This window comes from Podarcis melisellensis, assembly GCF_964234715.1.
Source record: "Podarcis melisellensis genome assembly, chromosome: Z".
In the NCBI taxonomy this organism is placed as follows: domain Eukaryota; kingdom Metazoa; phylum Chordata; class Lepidosauria; order Squamata; family Lacertidae; genus Podarcis; species Podarcis melisellensis.
This window is the reverse complement of record NC_138547.1, coordinates 2,894,956-2,919,433: the sequence shown is the minus strand read 5'-3', so window position 1 is coordinate 2,919,433 and position 24,478 is coordinate 2,894,956. Positions and strand designations below refer to the sequence as shown.

The following is a 24,478-nucleotide window of genomic DNA, read 5'->3' as shown; positions in this document are numbered from 1 at the left end:
CTTGATTGTTAAAAAGAACAAAGGAACCTCAGAGTGGCTTACAAATTCAACACACATTAACAAAGAGCCCTTGCAGGAAATCTTCCACGTGAACCTGAAAAGAAAACTGGCTGAGTAGGGAAGAGACGCATCTTTTTTGCTGCCTGCCTCTCAGAGGCAAAGCTCTCCAAGCTTGAACAGTGAGGTCATTGCCAATCTACTCAGAGGAGAGGCAGATCATCTGCTGGTTAATGGCATCATCGCTTAATGAGATTTTGGCCTCTGCATTTCTTGGGCCTTTTCCAGAAGCCTCCAGATTTGCAGAGCTGTTGGTGGTGTGCGTAGAGGTTCATGTGAGATTGGAATTTGGGGTCACCCCAAGGGAAGCAAGTGGGCAGGAGATTCCTGGAAGAGGGAAGAGTGTACTTGTTTGCACAGTGATGCAGCAATAGCTATGATTAAAAGGTGGTCAGGCAAATTATTGGATAAGAAGGTTTTTCAGTGACTATTAAATTAATGGAACTTCCATGTTGAAGTCAAGTCTACCTCTAACAGCTGCAATCGGGGGGGTGGGGGGAACAACAGGATGCAGTTCTTTGGAAAGCTTCATGCCCTACATGTGGATTTCTTAAGGTATCCTGCTGATAATTGTGGGAAGCAATGTGTGTATGTGTGTGTTGATCTAGGAAGGCTCTTCCTACAAAAGCGGTGTCAACGAGGGATGAACAAATCCACCTCGTTCTCTTTCTAATTTCCTCCACAGTCTTAATTTGTGTGTTTAAAAAATTCTCACGGGAAGGTCCTCACTTTGGCCACACACACACACACACACACACACACACACTTTTGCAAGCAATTTCCCCAAATATAATTCATATGTTGTTTACACTAATATATGCATTTGTTACCATAAGTTAGTTTCTATCCTGCTTTTTGGCCCAAAGGCCTCCAAAGCAGTGAACAGATTAATACAGAAAGAAATATACAGTACGTATAGAAGTACAATGAATATATACAACAATTCAATAAAATTATAAAATAATGAAGTCGCCAGATGCTCCATCAATCCAGTTGTATGTGTTTGTGAGCTGGGTTCATTATCTCACCACAGATACAGCTCCCTTGCGTTCCACCTCTTACTTAGAAGCCAAGTTAGCTCATATCCACAGTTGCCCAAGGGGAACCGCCCTGACAGAGCAAACACCGGTGATACTTCCCCCAAAATCATTTTTTTTTACTTGTTTTAAGTTGGAGAATAGCCAAATATTTGGAGAAATGCAAATTTAGAATCACAGCTGCATTTCCGTTCATATATTGTTTAGGGAGATGTAGGTCTGGTAGGTTTATATTAAAATGAAGACTGAACTGAATTTCTGCCTCACTCCTAGCGATAGCTCCCAGCTGTGGTGGGGGAAAAAAGGGGTCTGTCTCTGTTTATCAGGGTGTCATAGGCATAAGGGGAGACCAAGACCCCAGTTGGGTACTCTAAGGGCAACAGGCCTGATCCAGTACGCCAGCGTTTTTAAACCTTTTTGAGTCCACAACTACCGCATTTTTCACTCCATAAGACACACCTGACCATAAAACGCACCTAGTTTTTAGAGGAGGGAAGGGGGAAAGCCCTGGTTTTGGGGGGATCAGCTCACAGTTGTGCAGCTTCTTTTGCAAAGGGGAAAAGCTCCTTTTTTTTTTTTTTTTGAGGATCAGCTCACAGTTGTTGAGCTTACTTTGCAAAGGGGAAAAATCCTGTTTTTAAAGAGGCCTGGGCCGGAAAAGGAGCCAGCGACCGACCACACATTCGCTCCACAAGACACACAGACATTTCCCCTTACTTTTTAGGAGAAAAAGTGCATCTTATGGAGCAAAAAATACGGTACATTGACCAACTCCATTCTTTGTGCTGCTGCTCTGGGTGGCTCAGGAGCCCAATTAGGTCCCCCCTTGCCTGCAGAGCTGGCAGCCTCTCGCCCTTTTTCGAACACCCTCACTTGTGGAGTGTTTCCTCAGCCTCCTCTCCTCTCCCCTCTCCTTCAGAGTCCTCTGGGCAGCTGCTGCTGCTGCCATCCCTTGTCTCTGAGCTGCCCCCCAGCCTCACACTGCCCTACAGGGGCCTGGGCCTTCTCTGTCCATTCCCAACAACAAGGGCTGGTGGACTGGCTAGCTGGGCTCCCTCAACCACTTGCTTGCTTACTCCGAGACGGCCTCAGCTCCTGCAACCAGCACCCCATGTGGCCAGGCTCAGAGGCACCACTCACTCATGTAATTTGTAGCCAGGGCTGCTGCAACAAACAGCTGCGCAAGCCTTTGAGAGGCAGATGCACGAGAGGACTCAGAGGAGGGAGGGAAGGAAAGAGGGCCAGGGTTGCAGAGGGTACTGCAGCACACTGGTTGAAAACCACTTCAGTAAGCTAATCTGGTGATGCTGCTGGATGAAACTGGGATGGGAACCATGGTGGGGAGGGTGCTCTTGTGCTCAGGTCCTGCTTGCTGGCTCCCCACAGGCATCTGATTGGCCACTGCGAGAAGAGGCTGCTGGACTAGAGGGGCACCCTTTGGCCAAATCTAGCAGGGCTCTTTTTATGTTTCTATGGTGCCTTCAGATCTGTACCATCTTTTGGGGCTAGTACAGTGGTACCTCTGGTTGTGAATGGGATCCGTTCCAGAGGCCTGTTCGCAACACGAAGAGAGCTCAACCCGCAGCGGCATGTCTGCGCATGTGTGGCTTGCAATTTGCCGCTTCTGCGCATACATGTGATGTCATTTTGTGCTTTTGTGCATGCGCAAGCGGCGAAATCCGGAAGTAACCCTTTCCGGTACTTCCGGGTCGCCGCGGAACGCAACCTGAAAAAACGTGAAGAACCTGAAGCAAATGAAAGAACCTGAAGCAAATGTCACATGAGGTATGACTGTACAAGAATTCACTGACCTTCTGATTGAAGGCTCCCTTGGCCAGTAAAGCGAGATGAACGCCGCAACCCCAGGGTCGTCTGCAACTGGACCTAACAGTCAGTCAGGGGTCCCTTTACCTTCACCTTACAAGAATTCACACATACCTCCTAGTGGTGCGGCAATAAAACTGCTGGCACACTTGCAAAGCTAAGCAGGATCCAGTATGATTTCAAATGGGATGAGGGAACGCATGTTGAGATTCCTGATTTTCAGGGGGTTGGGCTAGATGACCGTCGGGTCCCTTCCAGCTCTACAACTCTGTGATTTTCGTATGTGTTCAAAGTTGCCACTTAGAGCAGGACAGGAAGAGAGAATGCGTAACCTTGTAAAGTGTGCCTTGAAATGGGTTTCAGAACTGCCTCATTCGGGTGACGCAACGGGGGCGTGAGGCCCTGGTGACGGATTTCGGCCTAGCCAAGGAAGTGGCGGAGCTTTCTGCGAAGGACCCTGAGAGAAAGCTTTCTTTGGTGGGCTCGGCTTTCTGGATGGCCCCTGAGATGTTGCGAGGGGAACCTTATGACCGGAAGGTACCATGTTGTCCACCCCCCCCCCATTAGTTTGAGGGCTGTTCTTTGTGGGACCCAATCTGGCCCTTATCCCCAGGGTGCCTTGGTTTACTAGAGTAGTGTGCCTTGTTAGAAGTGATGGAAGAGCCTATGAATTTCAATTTCTCTGTTTCCCCCCAATCTTATGTTCAGCTTACATCTATTTGTATTTTTTTTAAGTCCTCAAAATAATTAGTTGACAACTTAGCACATTTTCCCATTTATATGCAATTTCCCCCAATATTATTTGCCTTTAATGCCATTTTAATGAATATGCATTTTCATACACACTTTCCCCAAGTGTTTGTGTGTATGTGTGTTAGTGAGAGAGCACGCGCGCACACACACACACAAACATTTTTCTTGGATTGGAGAACTGCATGGCAAAATTTGGAGACGTGTGAATTTCAAGGATAGCTGTGTTTTTGTTCATATCTAGTTTCAGGAAGTATTAATTGGGTAGGTTTGCATAAAAATGTGAACTGAACAGAACCCACCCATCACCCCCTGGGTACTATGCCTATTTATTTTATTTTGCAACATTTATATAATGCTTGTTTACTATACAGTCGTACCGTGGAAGTTGAATGGAATCTGTTCCATTCGACTTCCAAAATGTTCAGAAACCAAAGCGCAGCTTCCGAATGGCTACAGGAAACTCCTGCAGGCAATCTGAACCCGTGGAACCCATGTTGGACATTTGGGTTCCAAAGAAAGTTCACAAACCAGAACACTCACTTCCAGGTTTGTGGCGTTCAGGAACCAAAACGTTCGACTCGCAAGGCATTCGGGATCCAAGGTATGACTGTAAAACCAAAAAGCATTTTACAGAAACCCCTTGTACAAGCTCACCTGCACCATTGTTTAATGTGGGTAGTAAATTTCTTTCCGTTCATTCTGTGTTGTCTCGCCAGCATTCTTCTCTTAAATCACTCACTTCCCACACATTCTCCTCTATCGATCTGGATTTTCTCATGCCAGCGATACTTGAAAAAGGCGAGGGCATGAAACAATCCAGATTGGAGGAGAGGAAAGTGTGGGCAGAGAGTGATTTAAGAGGAGAGAGTCATATGGGTAGTGGAGAAGTGAAGGAGGTGCAGAAAGCTTCCTCTCCACTTTAAACAACAATGCAGATGAGCCATCAATCTCTGACTCAGACAACAGTGTATGTTGTTTGCTTTTATGCAGAAACCTAGACAGCAACATCCTTAGCTGTGGTGGGTGGAGAAGTCTGCCTGCTTTCAGGTATTTCCAAGCCATTCAGAAGACTTCAGGGGATCCACCCACTGATGGCATTTAGCCAACCTCCCGACAAAAGAGGCACTTGGCAACTTTGCCAGGGTCATTAAGGACTTAATTATCCAGCACTGGCTCTCCTCCAAGCTCCCAGTCTCACAGGAATGTTAAAAGCAGTCTTTTATTAGCAAGGCACCTCTGTTTGTGGACTAGTAACCTCAGGGTTCCTGTCTTCCAACCCTTTATGATGTTGCCTCCAGCTTCTGTTATGTGAAAGGCTGGATTGTTGGTCCCTCTGCTCACTGCCTTTGGGGCCTCCAGATGCCGTCTCCCACTGACCCCTTGCTCCCTCCTGTAGGTGGACGTCTTCTCTTTCGGCATTGTCCTGTGTGAAATACTAGGGAGAATCCCAGCTGACCCTGAGGTGCTGCCCCGGACCCAGGTCATTATGGTGCTTTTATCTGCTTTTCCATCTCAAGTACAGGTGAAACTCAAAAAATTAGAATATCGTGGAAAAGTCTGTTTATTTCAGTAATTCAACTTAAAAGGTGAAACTAATATATGAGATCGACTCATGACATGCAAAGCGAGATGTGCTTCTACTTCTCAGAGGTCCAATCTTGCTCGATTTGCAATCCTTGCTTTGCTGATTTCCTTGAATATTCTAATTTTCTGAGATGGTCAATTTGGGGTTTTCATCAGCTGTACGCCATGATCATCACAATGATAACAAATCAAGGCTTGACATATCTCGCTTTGCATGTCACGAGTCAATCTCATATATTAGTTTCACCTTTGAAGTTGAATTAGTGAAATAAAGGAACTTTTCCACGATATTCTAATTTTTCGAGTTTCACCTGTAACATCGGCTGACAGCAAGGCTTTGGCATGTTGCATCATGCACCGTCCATGCAGTGTCCACAAGATGCTATGCTCTGTTTAAAAGTGCATGCATTGGGGACTCTGCCTAGTGACAGTGATGGTTTTGTACAGCACCGTCTGTGTTAGCAGGTGGAGTTTGTATGTTGCAGGAGAAGTTAACTTCAGTGAACTGAATCCTTGCTTGGAGGAAACTTTTAACTGGAAGATGCTCGGATTAAGACTTGGGATAAAATAAGAAAGCTTAAGGGAAGTACCTTGCTTGACAGGAAAGGGTTCTATAGTCTATGCTAACTAAGTATTTGGAGAAACCAAGAAGCCTTGTTTGCCTGTTTGTTCTCAGAAGATCAGTGCAGGTGCCAGGCTGTTTTGCTTCCTAGGCAAGGCTATCTACTTGCACTCCCCACAAAAAAAAAAATGCTAACTTCATTTTTCAAAAACAGATGTCTTGTAGACAAAAATAAAATAAAATCACAAAACTTGAAACTGCTAAATTTATTTTGAATTGTAAGATAATATTTGATTATCTTTCTCAAATACAAAAGAAAATGAATTAGCACATACCGTATTTTTCGCTCTACTAGATGCACTGGACGATTGGACGCACCTAGTTTTTAGGGGAGGAAAACAAGAAATAAGAAAGGAACGCAAAGCATCCTGAGCTAAGAGGGAGTGCTCCTCCATCTTCGCTCAGGAGGCTTTGCGGGGCTATCCCTGAAGCCAGGAGAGCAAGTGGGATCAGTCTGCACCGATCCCTCTTGCCCTCCCGGCTTCAGCAAAAGCAAGCCTCCTGGCTTTCCTCCCGCAAGAGCCGTGTGCTCTTTAAAGGGAGTGCGGCTCTTGGGGGCTTTGCTGGGAGGTGGGGGAAGGGACAGAACTGCACACTCTGTGTCTTCCCCCATCTCCTGCAAAAGCCAGGGATAGCCGCACGAAGCCTCCGCAGGGCAGCGGGATGAAGGCTCCCCTGCGGAGGCTTCGCATGGCTAAGCCAGAAGCTAGAACAGCCAACGGGATCCCCCTGCTCGGGAGAGGCTGTCTGCGGCTAAGGCTCCCCCAAGAGCCACGCTGCCTTTAAAGAGCGTGTGGAGTGTGTGTGTGGCTCTTGGGGGCTTTTCCCTGAGGAGGGAGAAAGGCAGCCCTTCTCCCTCCTCGGGAAAAGCCCCCAAGAGCCGCACACACGCTCCATGCAGCTCTTTAAAGGGAGCACTGACAGAGCCTCCCACCTGCATTCGCTCCATAAGACGCACACACATTTCCCCTTACTTTTTAGGAGGGGAAAAGTACGTTTTATAGAGCGAAAAATACGGTATATCATTTGAATAATCTTCATGCCAAAAGAGGCTTCTGAGACGTTGACCAAACAGGCAGGGGCCTCTGGCCCCAGGTGTTCTCCACTCATTTTAAGGGGTCCTCTTTTGTGGAAGGGGAGTGGAATCCCTGGGGCCGAAATATAACAGAGGGGGCAGCATTCTGCACAAAGTTGTGGTGGCACAAGCTCTGCTGTTCTTGAGCTGCATAAGTGGATGAAAAGCCGAGTCACCTGTGAATCCTTTTATCATTTTCCCTGCTAGGATTATGGGCTGGATGTGGCGTCCTTCTATGACATGATCCGCGAATGTCCCAAGCAGGTCTTGGATCTGGCTGCCAGCTGCTGCAGGGTAAGGAAGTTACTGGGAGGAGTTAAAAGAAAGTCCTCATCATGCAGTGTATCATTAACTTACAAAAATTGTTGCCGTGACAGCCAATTAGCTTGGATGGCTTCAAAAGCGAAGAAGTAACTTTCCCCCCCTTTTTTATGAGGACAGCTCTGTTCAGCAAGATTCTTGGCAGCTAAGAATAGAGCCTCCGTATTTAGAGGCTGTCTAAATAATAATAATAATAATAATAATAATAATAATAATTTATTATTCGTACCCCGCCCATCTGGCTGGGTTTCCCCAGCCACTCTGGGCAGCTTCCAACAGAACACTAAAATACAATATTAAACACTAAAAGCTTCCCTAAACAGGGCTGCCTTCAGATGTCTTCTAAAAGTTTGGTAGTTGTTTATCGCTTTGACAGCTGATGGGAGGGCGTTCCACAGGGTGGGTGCCACTACCGAGAAGGCCCTCTGCCTGGTTCCTTGTAACTTGGCTTCTTGTAGCGAGGGAACTGCCAGAAGGCCCTCGGCGCTGGACCTCAGTGTCCAGGCAGAATGATGGGGGTGGAGATGCTCCTTCAGATATACTGGACCGAGACCGTTTAGGGCTTTAAAGGTCAGCACCAACACTTTGAATTGTGCTCAGAAACGTACTGGGAGCCAATGTAGGTCTTTCAAGACCGGTGTTATGGATAGGACAGTAGGCGACAGGCAGAAACTAAGGACTGTTGACCTTAGTCCCTGGCATCTGCTTAGCCACTATGGGGAGCAGGATGCTGGACTTGATGGAGGTTTAATCCTTCTTGATTAATTCCATAACTAGGAAGGAGAGCTGGCTGGATCAGGCCCATGGCCCATCTGGTCCAGCATCCTGTTCTCGCAGTGGCCAACAAGAGGCCTGTGGGAAACTCTGAAGCAGGATTTAAGCATAAGAGCTCCTGCATGTCCAGCAACTGTTATTCAGAAGTGTTGCTGCCTCTGGTTATGGAGGCAGAGTCTAGCCATCATAACTAGCAGCCATCATAGCCAGCAGCCATCGACAGCCTCCATGAATTTGTCCAATCTTCTTTTAATCTTCCAACCTTCTGCTTCATTTGGCTTCCAAAGAGAGCCAGTGAGGTGCAGTGGTTAAGAGCGGTGGACTCGTAATCTGGTGAACCGGGTTCGCTTCCCCGCTCCTCCACATGCAGCTGCTGGGTGACCTTGGGCCAGTCACGCTTCTCTGAAGTCCCTCAGCCTCACTCACCTCACAGAGTGTTTGTTGTGGGGGAGGAAGGGAAAGGAGAATGTTAGCTGCTTTGAGACTCCCTAGGGTAGTGATAAAGCGGGATATCAGATCCAAACTCCTCCTCTTCTTCTTCTCGGCCTTGATTTTTCTCTTGCTGCTTCTCCCCGCAACCCCTTCCTGCTGTTCCAGGTGGAAGCGTTCAAGCGCCCGTCATTCTCAGAAATCTTGGAGGAGCTGGAAGACACTGCGGAGAGGCTGGAGTCTACAGTGGGCAAGCAGACCCCCGGCTGAAGCACTGGGGACCTGAGCTGCGGATGTATTTGTATATCTTGAAACGGACAGTGGTGAGCAGGAGGGAAAAGGGCCTCATGGCAAAATATTAAAGGGGTGTCTTGCCCTGCTCACCCATTTCAGGACAGATCTGCGACTTGTATAGAGGAAGAGGGGGTTCTGTTTGTGCCTGGCTAGCCCCTGGATCTGTCCACAGCAGAGCCTCTCTTACAGAACAGCTTTTAAGAAAAGATGGTCCTGCCAAGGTCCTGTTGCTTGCAGAGTAAGCAAGGTGTACAACGCAAGCAGGGGAGAAGGGCCACCCACCTTTCCAGACCAGTGCCTGCTGAAGAAATGGGCTTTCGGTAGCTCTAGCCAGTGAGCCCAAGGTGCATGGAAAAGGCAGCAAATCCACTGCAACTGCCAGCCCAAAACCCTTTTCTGGCCTGTTCTTCCCTCTCCACACAACATTTTATTGAATTTTTATTTGTATACAAAAACTGTAGGCACAAAAAAGAAAAGAAAAATCTGTTCCTCAAGCCTCCCCCACCCCATTCTCTGGCCGTCTTGCTGTCACTTCTTGGCTGTATCTGCTTCTTAACTGGTGCCAGGATCAGGCCAAATGAGAGACAACCATGCTCACACTGTGTGTGTGTGAGAGAGAGAGAGAGAGAGAGAGAGCACTTTTTCTCAATGCTAAGTTTAATTAACACATAGAATGCGGTACCATAGAATGATGCTGGGGGCTTAGACAAAATTCGTCAAAGTGGAGCTAGTTAGGAGCTGTGGTGGCTGATAGTAGGATCTCTGTGCAAATAAATCATCCACTGGGAAAGGCAAATGCCCGCTTCCAAAAACGGGTATCTGCTTGGATGTTGTGGGGAATGGGAGGCTGGGCGCAATAGATCTATGCTTCATTGGAGCTCCCCCATCCTTGCCATAGCTGTCAACTTTCAGATTTGAAAATAAGGGATCAGCAGCCTCGAAAATAAGGGATCAGCAGCCTCACCTGTCTCAGGGACAGTCCACAGGATATCTAACAATTTGGGATAGCAGCGGGAAACGGCGCTGGAATAAGGGAATTTCCAGCAAAAAAAGGGAAGGTTGACAGCTATGATCCTTGCAGCCCATCTTTTGCAACGTGCGATTCAGGGATTGCAGCAAGTAGGGCATTATTGACAAGATGACCTCTAAGTCATCCCCTCCCAACTCCTGCAACAGCGGGGTGCGCTCAGAAGTTGCCTGTTCACCATAATGGCCAAACAGAAGCAGTGTAGCTCTGAATAAGCTGCGGCTGGTGGGGCAAACAGCAGGTGAGAGATGCAGCCTTTGTGCCACTTCATGGAGCCTCCTGGCTATCCTATGCTTGGAAGCAGTATACTCGGCTAGGTCAAACTTCAGCAAAACAGTCCTTTTTTCCATATCTAGCCCTGAGAAGTCCCCATTTTTCAGCAGAAGACTTTCTCCTCTTGCCAGACCTTGTTTCTCCCTAAGCCAGGCATGGGAGAGCCTGTGGCTCTCCATGGGGCTTTGAACTCCACCCTCACTGCCCCCATCAGCCTCAGCCTGCATGACCAGCGCTCTGGCATCCATCGTTCCACCTCTAGCAATGGTCCACATTTTGAGGTGTCCCTGCCAAGGGCACATCTCACATTTATTCCTGCAGCATCAGTACTGTTCCTGGGGAGCTCCCTGTTTACAAGTCACCATGGGCAAGTGATGAGAAGGGTGGAAGTTCAAGATGGGGAGTGTGGCATAAAAAGAGGTGTGCAAAGTATGATGGGCTGTAGCTCAGCCAAGGCCCCGGAATCAACCCTTGGCATCCCTAGTTTTTTAAAAAAAGATTTGAAGGAAAGAACCTTCTCTGCTTGAGACCCTGGAGAAGCAGCTGTCAGTCTGCATTTATTTTATGCTGGAGAGAAGCAATTCAGTTTGCATTTATAGGCAAACCTACCTAATTATCCAAAACAATCTGCAAACCGAAACTCACCCACCCTATGAAATTCGCAGCTCTCTGAATGTTGCAGTGCTGGGACATAGCATGCATATAAATGCACATACAGTGGTACTTTGGTTCTCAAACTTAATCCGTTCCAGAAATCCATTCCAAAAACCAAGGCGTTCCAAAGCCAAGGTGTGCTTTCACATAGAAAGTAATGCTAAAGGGATTGATCCATTCCAGACTTTTAAAAACAACCCCTAAAGCAGCAATTTAACATGAATTTTACTATCTAATGAGATAGATCCATAAAATGAAAGCAATAAACAATGTACTACAGTCACACAATCAATCAGTAGCTGAACAAAATAAGAGCTGCAAAAAACGCAAAATAAATAGCAAAAACAGACAGACATCAGCGTCGCACTCAAAACGGAAATGTGGCACTCAAATCGAAAGTGTAAGACTCAAAACGGAGCACGTTTGGCTTCCAAAGAAAGTTTGCAAACCGGAACACTTATGTCCAGGTTTGCAGTGTTTGGGTTCCAAAGTTGTTTGAGTACCAAGGTGCTTGAGAACCAAAGTACCACTGTATATTAGTGAAAGTATACAAAATGAGAGTGCGTTGTAGAAGGTGAATTCCACACTAAAATTCTGATGCATTTTCGTGAGAGCTTATTTAACAACAAATCACAAACAGATGTGTGATTGTGGAGAAGTGAACTTAAGAAAAAGTTAGAAATTGAGAAGACACCAAAATTGCCAACATCCCTCAGCTGGACTTTGGACCAGGCAGCTTCCTGTCTTCGTGGGGGTGACTTTTGTTTTGGCCCAACCCAAACATGATGAGGGATGCCTGGCTTGATGTAACAGCTGCCAAGGTTGTCCCCTCCCTTTGCAAGCAGCGGTCAGTGAGGTGGGGTAGGGAATTCTGAGCATCTTGACATCACACTGTCTTGCTTTATCAGAAGCTATCTTGTAGTACTTGGGGGTGGTGAGTAGGGGCACAGTCCCTGGGAAGTCTTGCTTGGGCCTCAATCTCTAGGTTTCATCCAACATCTCCCCCCCCCCCCCCAAAACACAACATTAAAAAGTGGGATAGGTTTTGCCAGGTGGGCTTTTAAAGCAGGTACAGGGAACCTGGTGCCTTCCAGATGTTGCAGACTACGTCATCCCTGCCCACTGGCCATGCTGGCTGGGATCTTGGGAGTTGGAGTCCCCAACACCTGTAGGGGCTGTAGGTTACCCATTCCTGTTTCCTGAGGGTGCCACTCCTGCCCTCCCCATAACTGATTTTTTAAAAGTCCCATCTGCAGAATTATGGCCCCAGCCTGTTGCAACTCATGATTGGTCTGCCTTTTCCCTTTGTATGAATCAATAAATGACTTGGGAACCTGCTCCTCAAATACCAAACGTCTCAGTTTCCCTCGACCTTTATGTGGCTTTCCTGTTTCTTTGGTAGCAGCTTTGAGAGGGTGGGGCTGAGATCAGAAAGTTATCTGAAAAGAAGTCAAACTGAAATTTGTGCATTTGGGAGAGTGATTTTCTGCCAACGTTCATTCCCCCCTTCTTCACAGATCCCAGCTTTGCATAGCCCCCCACTGCTTCCCAAAGCTTCAGACCTCTGCCTTCATCCAGAGCTGGTTGCAGGGCTACACACACACACACACACACACACACACACACACACACACACACTGATTTGCTACTAAAAAAAAAGCAATCAAGGCAAAACAATAATATGTTCAAAGTAATAAACTGATAGTACAGTGGTACCTCAGGTTACAAACACCTCGGGTTGCAAAAGCTTATGGACTCCGCTAACCCAGAAGTAGTACCTCAGGTTAAGAATTTTACATCAGGATGAGAACAGAAATCATGCGGCGGCAGCAGGAGGTCCCATCAGCTAAAGAAGAAGAAGAAGAAGTTTGGATTTGATATCCCGCTTTATCACTACCCGAAGGAGTCACAAAGCGGCTAACATTCTCCTCTCCCTTCCTCCCCCACAACAAACACTCTGTGAGGTGAGTGGGGCTGAGAGACTTCAAGAAGTGTGACTGGCCCAAGGTCACCCAGCAGCTGCATGTGGAGGAGCGGGGAAGCGAACCCGGTTCACCAGATTACAAGTCTATTGCTCTCAACACCACACTGGCGTCTGGAGGTCCATTCTTAACCTGAAACCATTCTTAACCTGAGGTACCACTTTGTGGGGGAGTGGGTGTCCAAAGCCAGGGTGCCACCCTTGAAAAGGCCCTCTCCTCTCTAGATTTTCAATGGTAGAATGCATGCTGCTTGTGCAAAAGGTCATGGGTTCAATTCTTGGTCTCCCGGTAGAGCTGGGAAAGGATCCTTGTCTGAAATATTCAAGAGCCTCTGCTGGTCAGTGTAGACAATCCTGGGCCATATGGACTGGTGCTCTGATCAAAGTTAAGACATCTCTCTACATTTCTATTTTAACTCAGCCCTTTGTTCAGAGCCATGAAGACAGGATCTTACTGGAAAGAACCCTCGCTACCTCACTGGTGGAATACCTCCAGGTAAAGGTAAAGGGACGCCTGACCATTAGGTCCAGTCGTGGCCGACTCTGGGGTTGCGGCGCTCATCTCGCTTTATTGGTCAAAGGAGCCGACGTACAGCCTCCGGGTCATGTGGCCAGGATGACTAAGCCACTTCTGGCAAACCAGAGCATCGCATGGAAATGCCGTTTACCTTCCCGCCGGAGTGGTACCTATTTATCTACTTGCACTTGACGTGCTTTCAAACTGCTAGGTTGGCAGGAGCAGGGACCGAGCAACGGTCACGGGGATTTGAACTGCCGACCTTCTGACCAGCAAGTCCTAGGCTCTGTGGTTTAACCCACAGAGCCACCCGTGTCCCATACCTCTAGGTAGAGCTGAGGAAATGCCCCCATCTGAAACCTGGAGAGCTGCTACCAGTCAGCATAGACAATGCTGAGCTAGATGGACCAGTGGTCTGACTTGGTGGAAGGCAGCTTTCTATGTTCCCATTTTTCAAAGGAATAGAAAAAAAGAGAAAAGATTCCTTCTTGCACAGTTGAGAAAGGCCTCGGGTATACCAGGTTGCCCCAACCCCAGTCCCTGCTCACTGCTGGAACTTTTCCAACATTGTAGAATTCAGTTTGGTGGTGTTAAAATGCCTGCTGGAAGCTCCCGAGAGTTGTTCCACTGCCATTCCTGGGGTGCCAGTCTTCAGGGTTGTAGTTACAGCTGTCCTTTGAGTAGAAGATTGCTCCACCCATGAATTAACCTGCAAAACTGAGTAGCTCAGGACACGATGGCAGCTTGATCGATCAGACAGATCTGTGGTCTAAATCACTCAGTCCCTTGGGCTTGCTGATTGGAAGGTCAGCGGTTCGAATCCCAACAACAGAGTGAGCTCCCGTTGCTCTGTGCTAGCTCCTGCCAACCTAGCAGTTCGAAAGCACGCCAGTGCAAGTAGATAAATAGGTACTGCTGCGGCAGGAAGTTAAATGGCCTTTCCGTGCGCTCTGGTTTTCGTCACAGTGTTTCCGGTGCACCAGAAGCAGCTTGACCCAGAAAGCTGTCTGTGGGCAAACACTGGCTCCCTCGGCCTGAAAGTGAGATGAGCGCTGCAACCCCATAGTTGCCTTTGACTGGACTTTACCGTCCAGGGGTCCTTTACCTTTTACCTTTTACTATAAACCCTGCTTGCTAAATGGAGCCACCTAGTTCAGAGCAGTCTACTTCTGTGAGTACCACAATGGAGGAAATTTGCTGTTATGCTCTGCTTTTGAGTTGCCTTGATCTCTCTTGGAAATAGGATACTGGGCTTAAATGGACCCTTTGGTGCAATCCAATGTGGAGATTCTTCAGCTTGCCATTTCCAAATGCAGCTTCCTCCATAATCTCCATGAGAGCGAGGGAGCTGCTTTTCACCATGGTGGTGAACGCCGGAAGTCCCCACCCCCTACTTCTTTAGAGCATATTTCATTTTCAATTTAACTGGGTAACTGAGGATGTTGCAAATCCCAGGCACCCAACATATTAATTTACCGAGAGACAAATCTGTGTCGTGAGGCTGTGCCCTGGAGTCATTTATACTTCCTGGTGTATAAAACGAGTCATAGTATGATAGTGTCTCCCTCTCTCCCTCTCTCCTCTTTACCGTCCAGGGGTCCTTTACCTTTTACCTTTTACTATAAACCCTGCTTGCTAAATGGAGCCACCTAGTTCAGAGCAGTCTACTTCTGAGAATACCACAGTGGAGGAAATTTGCTGTTATGCTCTGCTTTTGAGTTGCCTTGATCTCTCTTGGAAATAGGATACTGGGCTTAAATGGACCCTTTGGTGCAATCCAATGTGGAGATTCTTCAGCTTGCCATTTCCAAATGCAGCTTCCTCCATAATCTCCATGAGAGCGAGGGAGCTGCTTTTCACCTTGGTGGTGAGCGCCGGAAGTCCCCACCCCCTACTTCATATTTCATATTCAATTTAACTGGGTAACTGAGGATGTTGCAAATCCCAGGTACCCAACATCTTAATTTACCCAGAGACAAATCTGTGTCGTGAGGCTGTGCCCTGGAGTCATTTATACTTCCTGGAATATAAAACGAGTCACAGTATGATAGTGTCTCCCTCTCTCCTCATTCTAGGGGTGGGGGGTGGGTTCCCCAATGCAGTCAATGTTCAAGCAGCTTATAACCTTGTTGTGCAGCTATGGCCACCACCTTAGAAGGCTGCAAAAGATTCGACCAAATTATTGCTGCATTTACATCCCTGTGTTCTTTTGCAAAGCCAGTAAGTACACCCTAGTTACACACATGCCTGCACAATTGTGCAACGCAGAAACAAAGCAGAGGCAGCGCAACAAGCAAACCGTATGCCAAACAAGTTCTCCTCCTTTGCCACACTGGCCTTGGAGTGGGGCGGGTGTATGTGTGTGAGTGCCTGTGCCCTGCCCATGGGAGCACCTGCCTTGCCAGATTTCTGTTCAAAATCTGGGTTGTTCCACTGGCTAAGCTGCATTCAGGCAGCTCCCTCTTGTGGGCATTTGTAGCAACAATGTGCTCTGCGCACACGTTAAATTGCCAGCCGAAGATTCTCAAGTGCCAGGGTGGAGGGTGGAGTAGGAAGGGATCCAAATAGTACAGTTCTGGTCACCTCGCCTCAAAAAGGATATTGTAAAGTTGGGAAAGGTTCAGAAAAGGGCAGTCAAAATAGTCAAGAGGAAAGGTTGCCGCATTTCAGACTTTTTAATTTAGGAAAAAGGCAAGTAAGAAGAGACATGATAGGAGTTTATAAAATATGCATGGCAAGGAGAAAGTGGACAGAGAAAAGCTCCCCTCCCCTCACTGGGAGCCAGTGTGGTGTAGTGGTTAAGAGTGGTGGACTCGTAATCTGGTGAACCGGGTTCGCTTCCCCGCTCCTCCACATGCAGCTGCTGGGTGACCTTGGGCCAGTCACACTTCTCTGAAGTCCCTCAGCCTCACTCACCTCACAGAGTGTTTGTTGGGGGGGAGGAAGGGAAAGGAGAATGTTAGCCGCTTTGAGACTCCTTAGGGTAGTGATAAAGCGGGATATCAAATCCAAACACCTCTTCATAATCCTATAAATTTTGAGTTATCAAGTGGAGCAGAATATTGGAAGATTCAGGGCAGATATGAGAAAGCCCTTCACACAGCTAATAGTTAACCTTTGGAACTCCCTCCCACAGGAGATAGTGATGACTGTCACCTTGCATGGCTTTAAAAGAGGACTGGGCAAATTCATGGAAAATAAGGCTAATGTTACAAAAAGAAAAGAAAAGAAAAGAAAAGAAAAGAAACGAGAAAGCAAGGTTATCAATAGCTACTAGCCTTAATGGCTATTGAACTGCTTCTGATTTCCTTTCAGTGCCAGAACTGAAGGGAGCTCGATCAGGCCTTTCACATGCAAGTCCACACCTCCAGGTTTAGGCAGGGAAAGTTATTCCCCTTTACTGCTGTTGTTAAGCAATTGAGACTCAGAAACTCTTGCCATTATCTACCCAGAGTAAATCCCGAAGATCGTTTGGTAGAGGCTGATCTTTGTTCCAGCCAGGAGCTGCCTAATGTCCTCAGTGTGTACGGTGCTTTACAGAGCATAAGAGGGAAGATCTCTGCCTGAAAGAGCTTACAGTCTAAAATTAGACACTGGAAACAACTGGAAAAGGAGAGAGCAAGGGGCAGATGGGATGAATAAGAAAGTCACATGCAGCTGTTTCAGTTGCACGAGTTTCATTCAGATCAGATCAGATCAAACATTTATTGTTATACAATTATCAGAATTAAGGAAACAAAATGAGAGGGACATGAAACACACTATGCTGATATGTTTAGCAGGGTAAAAAAAGAACAAAATGAAGCAAACAGAAGTAGCGCAGAGTGAGGTAAAATGGGCACCAATGTTTTAAAAGTTATAGTCATGTTACAAACCTAAATAGGAAAAACCACAAAATGTCAGAGGGATCAGTGCTTGCTGCAGGGCAGTACTTGGCCACACTGAAAACAATAGACGCATTTCAATCTGACAGGAATAAAATGATGTAACGTGCACCTGTTCCTCTGTCAGTTGCTGGCTGGATGGAAAAGAGTGGTGGGAGACACCAGCCCAAGAACTTGGGATAACACAGAGGAAGAAGATTTAGACCAGGGCTCAGCATCCTTTTTCAGCCGTGGGCTGGTCCACTGTCGCTCAGACCCTGTGGTGGGCTGGACTATATTGTTTGAATGAATTCCTATGCCCCACAAATAACCCAGAGCTGCATTTTAGATAAAAGCACACATTCTACTCATGTAAAAACACCAAGCAGGCCCCACAAATAACCCAGAGATGCATTTTAAATAAAAGGGCATTCTACCCATGTAAAAACACACTGATTCCTGGACCGTTCACAGGCCAGATTTAGAAGGCGATTGGACCGCATCCGGTCCCCGGGCCTTAGGTTGCCTACCCCTGATTTAGACCCAGGAGAGTGGCGGTGGGACAGTCTGCAAACTGGAAAGTGGCAAACTGGAAGTGGCAAACTAGAAAGCCAGGGCAGGGCAGGGCCCCGAGGGCCTCAGTGTGAGTGCAGACACTGGCAGAGAGAAACAAGATGCTGCTTCAGTTGCCCAGCAGCGGGGCAGCACAACAGGAAACAGGGGGCGCAAATCATTGGCGCAACAGGAAACACGGGGGGGTGCAAATTGGTGGTGCGACAAGAAACAGAATGCAAATCATTGACGCAACAGGAAACACGGGGGGGGGGGGACGCAAATCAGTGGGGTAACAGGAAACACATCCTTTACATATAATGCTACTCCTTCTCCCTTTCTGTTTGGCCCTTTTCTCTTGAACAGGTCATACCCCTCAATTCCTACATTCCAGTCATGGGTCTCATCCCACAATATTTCAGTAATGCCTACCAGGCACAGGCAAAGGAACAGGGGGCGGGGGGAGCGCACCTCCCCCATCACCATTGGGGATGGGGTACCATCACGGCCACCCCCCGGATACGTGTCGTGCACCCCCCCACACCAGGCGTCACGCCCCCAGGGGTAGCGTGCCACGCCCCCAGGATGCACACCCTGCAGGTGACATGCCACGTCCCCAGGACGCGCACCACCCCTGCAGGTGACATGCCACGTCCCCAGGACGCGCACCACCCCTGCAGGTGACATGCCACGTCCCCAGGACGCGCACCAGCCACACCCCTGCCTGCTCTCCGCCCCCGGTGCTGGAGCATGCAGCTTCGCCACTGCTACCAGGTCATATTTGCCCTCCTGAATTAAAAGCTGCAGTTGGTCTGGCTTGGTTCCCATACTCTGTGCATTTGTGTAGAGACAACTGAAACCACAAGTCCTTCCCTCCATCTGCTTCCTTCTTGTACTTTTTTGCCCTTTAGCAGGTTTCTGGAACATCACCTCAGTTTGCTGAGCATCAGTGTAGCTATTATCCCCAGTTCCATGTGTTCTTCTGTCGTCTGTAATGTTGTCTCCTTCCCCCTAAAGTTCTAATTTAAAGCTCTCCTGACCACCTTCACGAGACCCTTAGCAAACACATTCTTGCCAACCGCTGTGAGGTGCAGCCCATCTCTTGCCAAAAGTCCTTCCTCAAGCAAGCGGGGGCCATGATTGAAGAAATGAAACGCTTCCTGACAACACTACCTGTGCAGCCAGTGGTTTACCTTCAGTATTTCCCTCTCTCTTCCTGGGCCACAACCTTCAACAGGAAGGAGTGATGAAAAGACCACCTGTGCCCCAAAGCTCTTCAGCTCCATGTGCAGAGTCTCATAGTCCCTTGCTACACGTTAAAGACTGTGTGTGGCAGTATCATTGTACCCATATGAGTCTGAAGGAAGCAGGAGTGGTCAGTGGGCTTGATAACACTTGGCAACTTCTCTACCACATCGTCAATCTTTGCACTTGGAAGACAGCACACCTCCCGGGACATCCTGTTTCCTCCGCACATTGCTGCCTCTGTTCCCCTCAGTTGGGAGTTACCTATCACCACCACTTGTCTCCTCCTCCTCTGGGGAGGGCCAGGAATCGTTCTATGCGCCGTGCCTTCCAAAGCCTGCTTGGAGTGATCTAAGTCTGCTCCTGCTGCTCTTGAGTCTTCCCCTCTTGTCTATTGGAGCTTATTTTGATATCGTGGGGATAAGTTACAAAGGCAGGAACCGTACGGTCTGAGACTCCCTACAACTTCCTCTCGGCTGGCCATCTCCAGAGTGCAATTCTCTTTCTCCAACATCGTCTCCATGGAAGATAGTAACAAACTCCAAAGGAAAATTCAGATGACCATGTTTAAAAATGTGTAGGGAGCCTGTGAAGATGAATGGTCAACCAGGAAGGGTGAACTGATCACCCTTTTCTCATCCCTGGGCTGCTCTTCCACCTTCCATGATGACATTCTAATATTCTCCTAGCCCCTTCCTCACATTCCACAGGGTTACCATAGAGACAGCAGGAAACAGGTTTGCATCATCGCTATTCTGTTGCTCATTTCTTACCGGATGCTTGGTCAGTAAGAAGCATGAGAGGTGCTCTTAGCTTAGATATTTGTGTGTTTTCTGTCAGCATTCTTATCAACATGGCAGTTGGGAAATTGTGCCATCTAGATGTTCACCTGTTCTGCTTCATTCTCTGCTTCATTGCAGCAGAGAAGTCAGCTGAGAAGGTAAGGATTTATAGCTGGGGAATGGATGAAATCTTTGGATAACTTAAGGAGAAAAGCAGATTCCCTTCAAAAGCCACCGGGCACCCTCCACCCACTAGTCAAGGTCCCAGTACCCCCCCATGGGGTTTAGATAAGCCATGACTAAGGCCATTTCAATGGCCTTCAGTGGGACTTAGTCTTGAATGTATCTTTCACTAGATGTGCCTCAGATAAAGTCTGAGGCTCTTTCAAGATCGCATATTTATTTTTGGTACTACATTGCGCTTGTCTAAAGCAGCTTACGAACCAAGAATTTCCAGGGAACAACAACACAAAACATCAGCTTGGGAGGGAAAACAGTAGATAAATAAGTAAATATCCATAAATGATCCACATTGATCCAGAACCAAAAGCTGTTTGGTTAGGTTCTGCTCTTGTTTGAGAGCCTGAAATAGCAATTGTTCTTTAGAGGAATAATGATCTTTGTTGCTGTTGTAATCCCTATCTCACCAAATTATAGAAACAGGTGAGTTTAACAGGTGTCAGGTTTAGTCAGGGCCTGTGAGTTCGCTAGGTGTCCAGATTAACCCGGTCAAATTTGGGGGATGCCAACCAGGGGAAGAGCGTATGGTAGAGCTTGTTGCCACTCAAACTTGTCATAACGTCAGTTACTCTTCCCCAACAGATGTTTTTTCTATCCTGGCACCTTCAGTTCTGGCCAACTGCCTTTTGCATCATAACATTCTCTGGCCAGTTTGAATCTCAGAGGTCAGCGTGGTGACAGCAGGAAACAGGCTCATATGACGCCAGTTCCAGGGGCTCCCAGGATGGGATGCTGCCCTGAGTTAACACTGAGCGCGGGTGCGTTTGAGGACCACAGGGTGGGGGGTGGGAATCACCCTCATGTTTACCATGAAAAGAAGGGGAATAGCAGAGCATCTTGACAGACAGAATCTGTTATGGCAGCAGCAGCCGGGCAGGTCTATTCATCCATGGAAGAGACAAGGAGAGGGAGAAGATGGGGGAAAGATTCTTCCCCATGGGATCAACCGGACACTAGGGCATAATTCAATAGCAGGACGACCTCCCACAAGCCACTGTTGTATCTATACTGTGTACCTCTTCCTCTTCCCTGGAAGGGTCAGGAGGGGGAGGCGGTCTCCACCATTCCTGCTCCTGTGGCCACCCCTGACACCTGGAAAGGTTGAGAAAGGAACCACCAAAATTATCAAGGGTTCAGAGTAACTCCCTTATATGGAAATATTGGGATCTTTTAGAGACATCCTTCCCTCTGTGTCAAAGCTGAGAGGTTTCTTGGAGGTGTTACTTCAGAGGGCTGGGTGTCTGGCAATATGGAGGGCAAAGGTGGTGGGTCAAGCAGGGTGGGACCCCTGCCACCAATGCTGGGCAGGGGTCTCCAGTGGGTGGGGAGGGAAAAGTGAGAGAGGGGGCCCACCCATGTGGATGCGAGCCAGATGGTCCTGCTAACAGCTGGGGTAATCCACATGGGTGAGCAGGGAGAGGGGTGCCAGCCTCTGCCCAAATTGGGCTGCTGGCTTCAGCAGGGAGGGGGCTGGGGAGGGGGGATCAGCCGAAAGAAGCTTTTGGAGTGTTTTTTAGGCCTTTCCTCCAGGGCTATTTTGTTCCCTCGGATGCCTCAGATGCCCCCTTTCTCTACTTTTGGGCCTTCCTTCTTGGGCTTCTTAGGGGGTTCTCTTTTGGGGGGTTAGGTATGCCTATCCCCTTTATGGCCAGGTCTCCCCTATCTTGCTTCCCACGGGTGGGTGGGCTTTGTTGGATTCCTTTAGGGATAGGTTCCAGGGTCTTCCTCCATCTCAGGCATTCACCCAAGTCTGGAAGAAAAGAAAGATTGGAGGTACAGCCATTGTTTTCAATGCAACTAGTTTGTCCATCGTGGAGAGTCTTCATTTATTCCAACATATTATATCCATATTTAGAGCTTTCCAAACCCTACTATAATTAAACTGATACAACTTGTTCAACTTCGGGGTAATTTATACCACCAGATATCTAAATCTAAGACTTTTCCTAACTATTGGATGATGAATGAGAAAGTGGGGGGGGGCACATTCACACAGGACAACGCCATTATTCAAGAGGATGGGATCTATAGCATCTCTGTGTAAATTTTGAAATAAAAAATTACTGTAAGTAACTTTTCCTTGTCTTTATCATTTCATGGGCTGGGAGCCGCTGACAGCACCCTGACACCAGCTCTCAAAGACCTGTTTTGAGGCAGAGAGGCCAGGACTGTGCACTCTGCAGTGTGCCAAATGTGGCTGCATCATCAACTGGGAGGACAGCATCGAGATACTGGAACTCACACTGTCCCATAAGGAGATACCCAATGCGCACCCACAATGCAGAGCCATGTGGAAATGGTACCGGGCTTGATAGCTACTGAGGCTAGGCTAATCCCCTGACCCAGAGACCCATGGAAAAGCGAATGATTCCTTTACAAAGATGAGCACAGACCTTGCAAGGCTGGAAAGCACCCAGTGGCTGGAGTAGGCCCCAGGGTGGTTTGGGGTTCTACCTGCTGGAGGGCCAGAAGTATTTCCTTGTTCGCGGCTGATAGCATAGGGACAGGGCTCCCAATCTGCACAGTGGGGCTCTTCTGTTCCCGTGGAATGGGGGCTAAGTTTCCGTGATGGCAGATGCCCACCCTGTCCTAGGAGGCTGAGTGGATGGGTCCAAGCCCAGGACTAGCTGGAGGTGAGGTGCTCTATATAATTGAGTATCCATTTATTTGAGCATCTCTCACCCTTTCGTTCTCGAAGCCCAAATCACTTGCTGCTGCTGCTCAGGTTTAGCATTGTTGATCCACGTCATTACAATATAATTAGGGTTTCTCAGCTGTGCATCAAGAATCAATGTTTTAGATTTCTAATGATAGCATTTTATTAGTTTTCCATGCTGTTAACCTCATCCCTCCCCCATAATGCTTTATTACATTCTGCTAAAAAAAGGAAATCTGTTTGCCATATCCCTGAAGACTCATCCATCAATACTAGATTTTCTGTGTGCTGGATTAGCACCAGAATGGGGTCTGTAGGGTTTTTTAAATTTTATTTTAAATGCATAATCCTGATCTGGCCCCATTTGGACAGAGCTGACTTGGCAACTGTACTGCATGCTCTGATAACTTTCAGGTTAGATTACTGCAATGCACTTTCTGTGGGTTGCCCTTGAAGATGAATTGGAAACTTCAGTTGGTCTAAAATGCAGCGGCCAGATTATTGGCTGGGGTTCTGCTTAGATCTCTAGATCTGTTTGGAACAGCTGCACTGGTCACCATTTTGTTTCCAGGGCCAATTCAAGCTGCTCACTTAGCATTTAAAGCACTGAATGACTCAGACCGCAGAGATATGGAAGGCTGCCTGCTGCCCTTGGGTACTAAGACCAGCACAAGGAGCCCTCTGGGTTGTTCCTTCACCTTCAGAAGCTTGGGGGTTGGTGGCCCAGGAGAAGGTTCTCTCTGTGGCTGTGAAATTATGGAACACCTGTCTCAGAGAGTTGTGCCTGGCCCCCTCATTGTAGAGCTTCCGGTGAATGCTGAAGATGAACCTCATTACCCTGGCCTTTTGAAACTTGAGATATTTTTAGGATATCTGTGATTGTGAGTTGTTTTAAACCATTTTTAATATTGTGCTCTAATAATGCAAACCGCCCTAGGACCTTAGGGTGAAAGGGAGCTAACTCATTCTAATCATAATGTGAGTTTGCATGGTGGCGGAAGCGGAGGGTTAATCAGCATGATGATGCCCGGGTCCCTTCTAATCCCTGGGGTCATGGATCCAGCAAGGGTTAAAATCTAATGGAGGATTCCATAGCCAAGCTATGCATTCCATGCAAGTCTCTCTGTGAGCTAGTGGCTGTAGTTCCTTCTTAAGTACTGTTTTTAGTAGAATTGGTTTTGTTCCAAAGGGCAAATGGGTGAGCCTCCTCCCTCCCTTGGCTGCTAGTGAGAAGGGCAACAGCCTGTGTGTGTGTGTGTGTGTGTGTGTGTGTGTGTGTGCTAGAAGAAGGAAGAAGCCAGAGAGTGACAGCAATGCAGGATTTCCAATGGAATCCAAGGCCATGACTATGGGAGGAGCAAGAGCTTCTCAGGTGTTGATGATGTGAGCCCCTCCATCTCAGGCTCAGGATGTATAACAACAACAACAACAATAATAAAAATATTATTATTTATACCCTGGGTTTCCCCAGCCACTCTGGGCAGCTTCCAACAAAGTATTAAAATACTGTAGTCTGTTAAACATTAAAAGCTTCCCTAAACAGGGCTGCCTTCAGATGTCTTCTAAATGTCTGGAAGTTGTTCTTCTCTTTGACATCTGATGGGAGGGTGTTCCACAGGGCGGGGGCCATCACTGAGAAGGCCCTCTGCCTGGTTCCCTGTAACTTGGCTTCTCGCAGGGAGGGAACCGCCAGAAGGCGGTGTAAATGAACATGTGTTCATTTATGTGTATATGAGTAAATGAACCATATACTCTAAAGGCACATAATAGTTGTCCCTCATTCCAAGGAAACTGGATCATGCCTGGAATCTTGCATTGCTTGGAAAGTGGGGTAGTGCTCAGCAATAGCAGCAGCAACAATAAAAACAATTTCCCCACCCCCAGGCAAAAACCCAACCCAGCTAATATCCCTGTGGCA

The 24,478-nt window shown here is 47.7% G+C and overlaps 2 protein-coding genes across 2 annotated transcripts in view; one reads left to right on the top strand and one right to left on the bottom strand.

Annotated features, from left to right (window-relative positions):
* Positions 1 to 9,646, top strand: part of LOC309361536 (dual specificity testis-specific protein kinase 2-like) — a 32,436-nt gene extending 22,790 nt beyond the window's left edge. The window contains exons 6-9 of the mRNA XM_081896654.1: positions 3,282 to 3,455; positions 5,068 to 5,151; positions 7,160 to 7,246; positions 8,645 to 9,646. Of these exons, the coding sequence (XP_081752780.1) occupies positions 3,282 to 3,455; positions 5,068 to 5,151; positions 7,160 to 7,246; positions 8,645 to 8,746 (447 nt within the window). The 3' untranslated portion in view covers positions 8,747 to 9,646. The remainder of the gene's footprint in view (positions 1 to 3,281; positions 3,456 to 5,067; positions 5,152 to 7,159; positions 7,247 to 8,644) is intronic.
* A 6,493-nt stretch (positions 9,647 to 16,139) lies between these two features.
* Positions 16,140 to 24,478, bottom strand: part of GLT6D1 (glycosyltransferase 6 domain containing 1) — a 60,655-nt gene continuing 52,316 nt past the window's right edge. Inside the window, exon 9 of the transcript XR_014164471.1 lies at positions 16,140 to 16,250. The gene's annotated coding sequence lies outside the window, so the exon portion shown is untranslated. The remainder of the gene's footprint in view (positions 16,251 to 24,478) is intronic.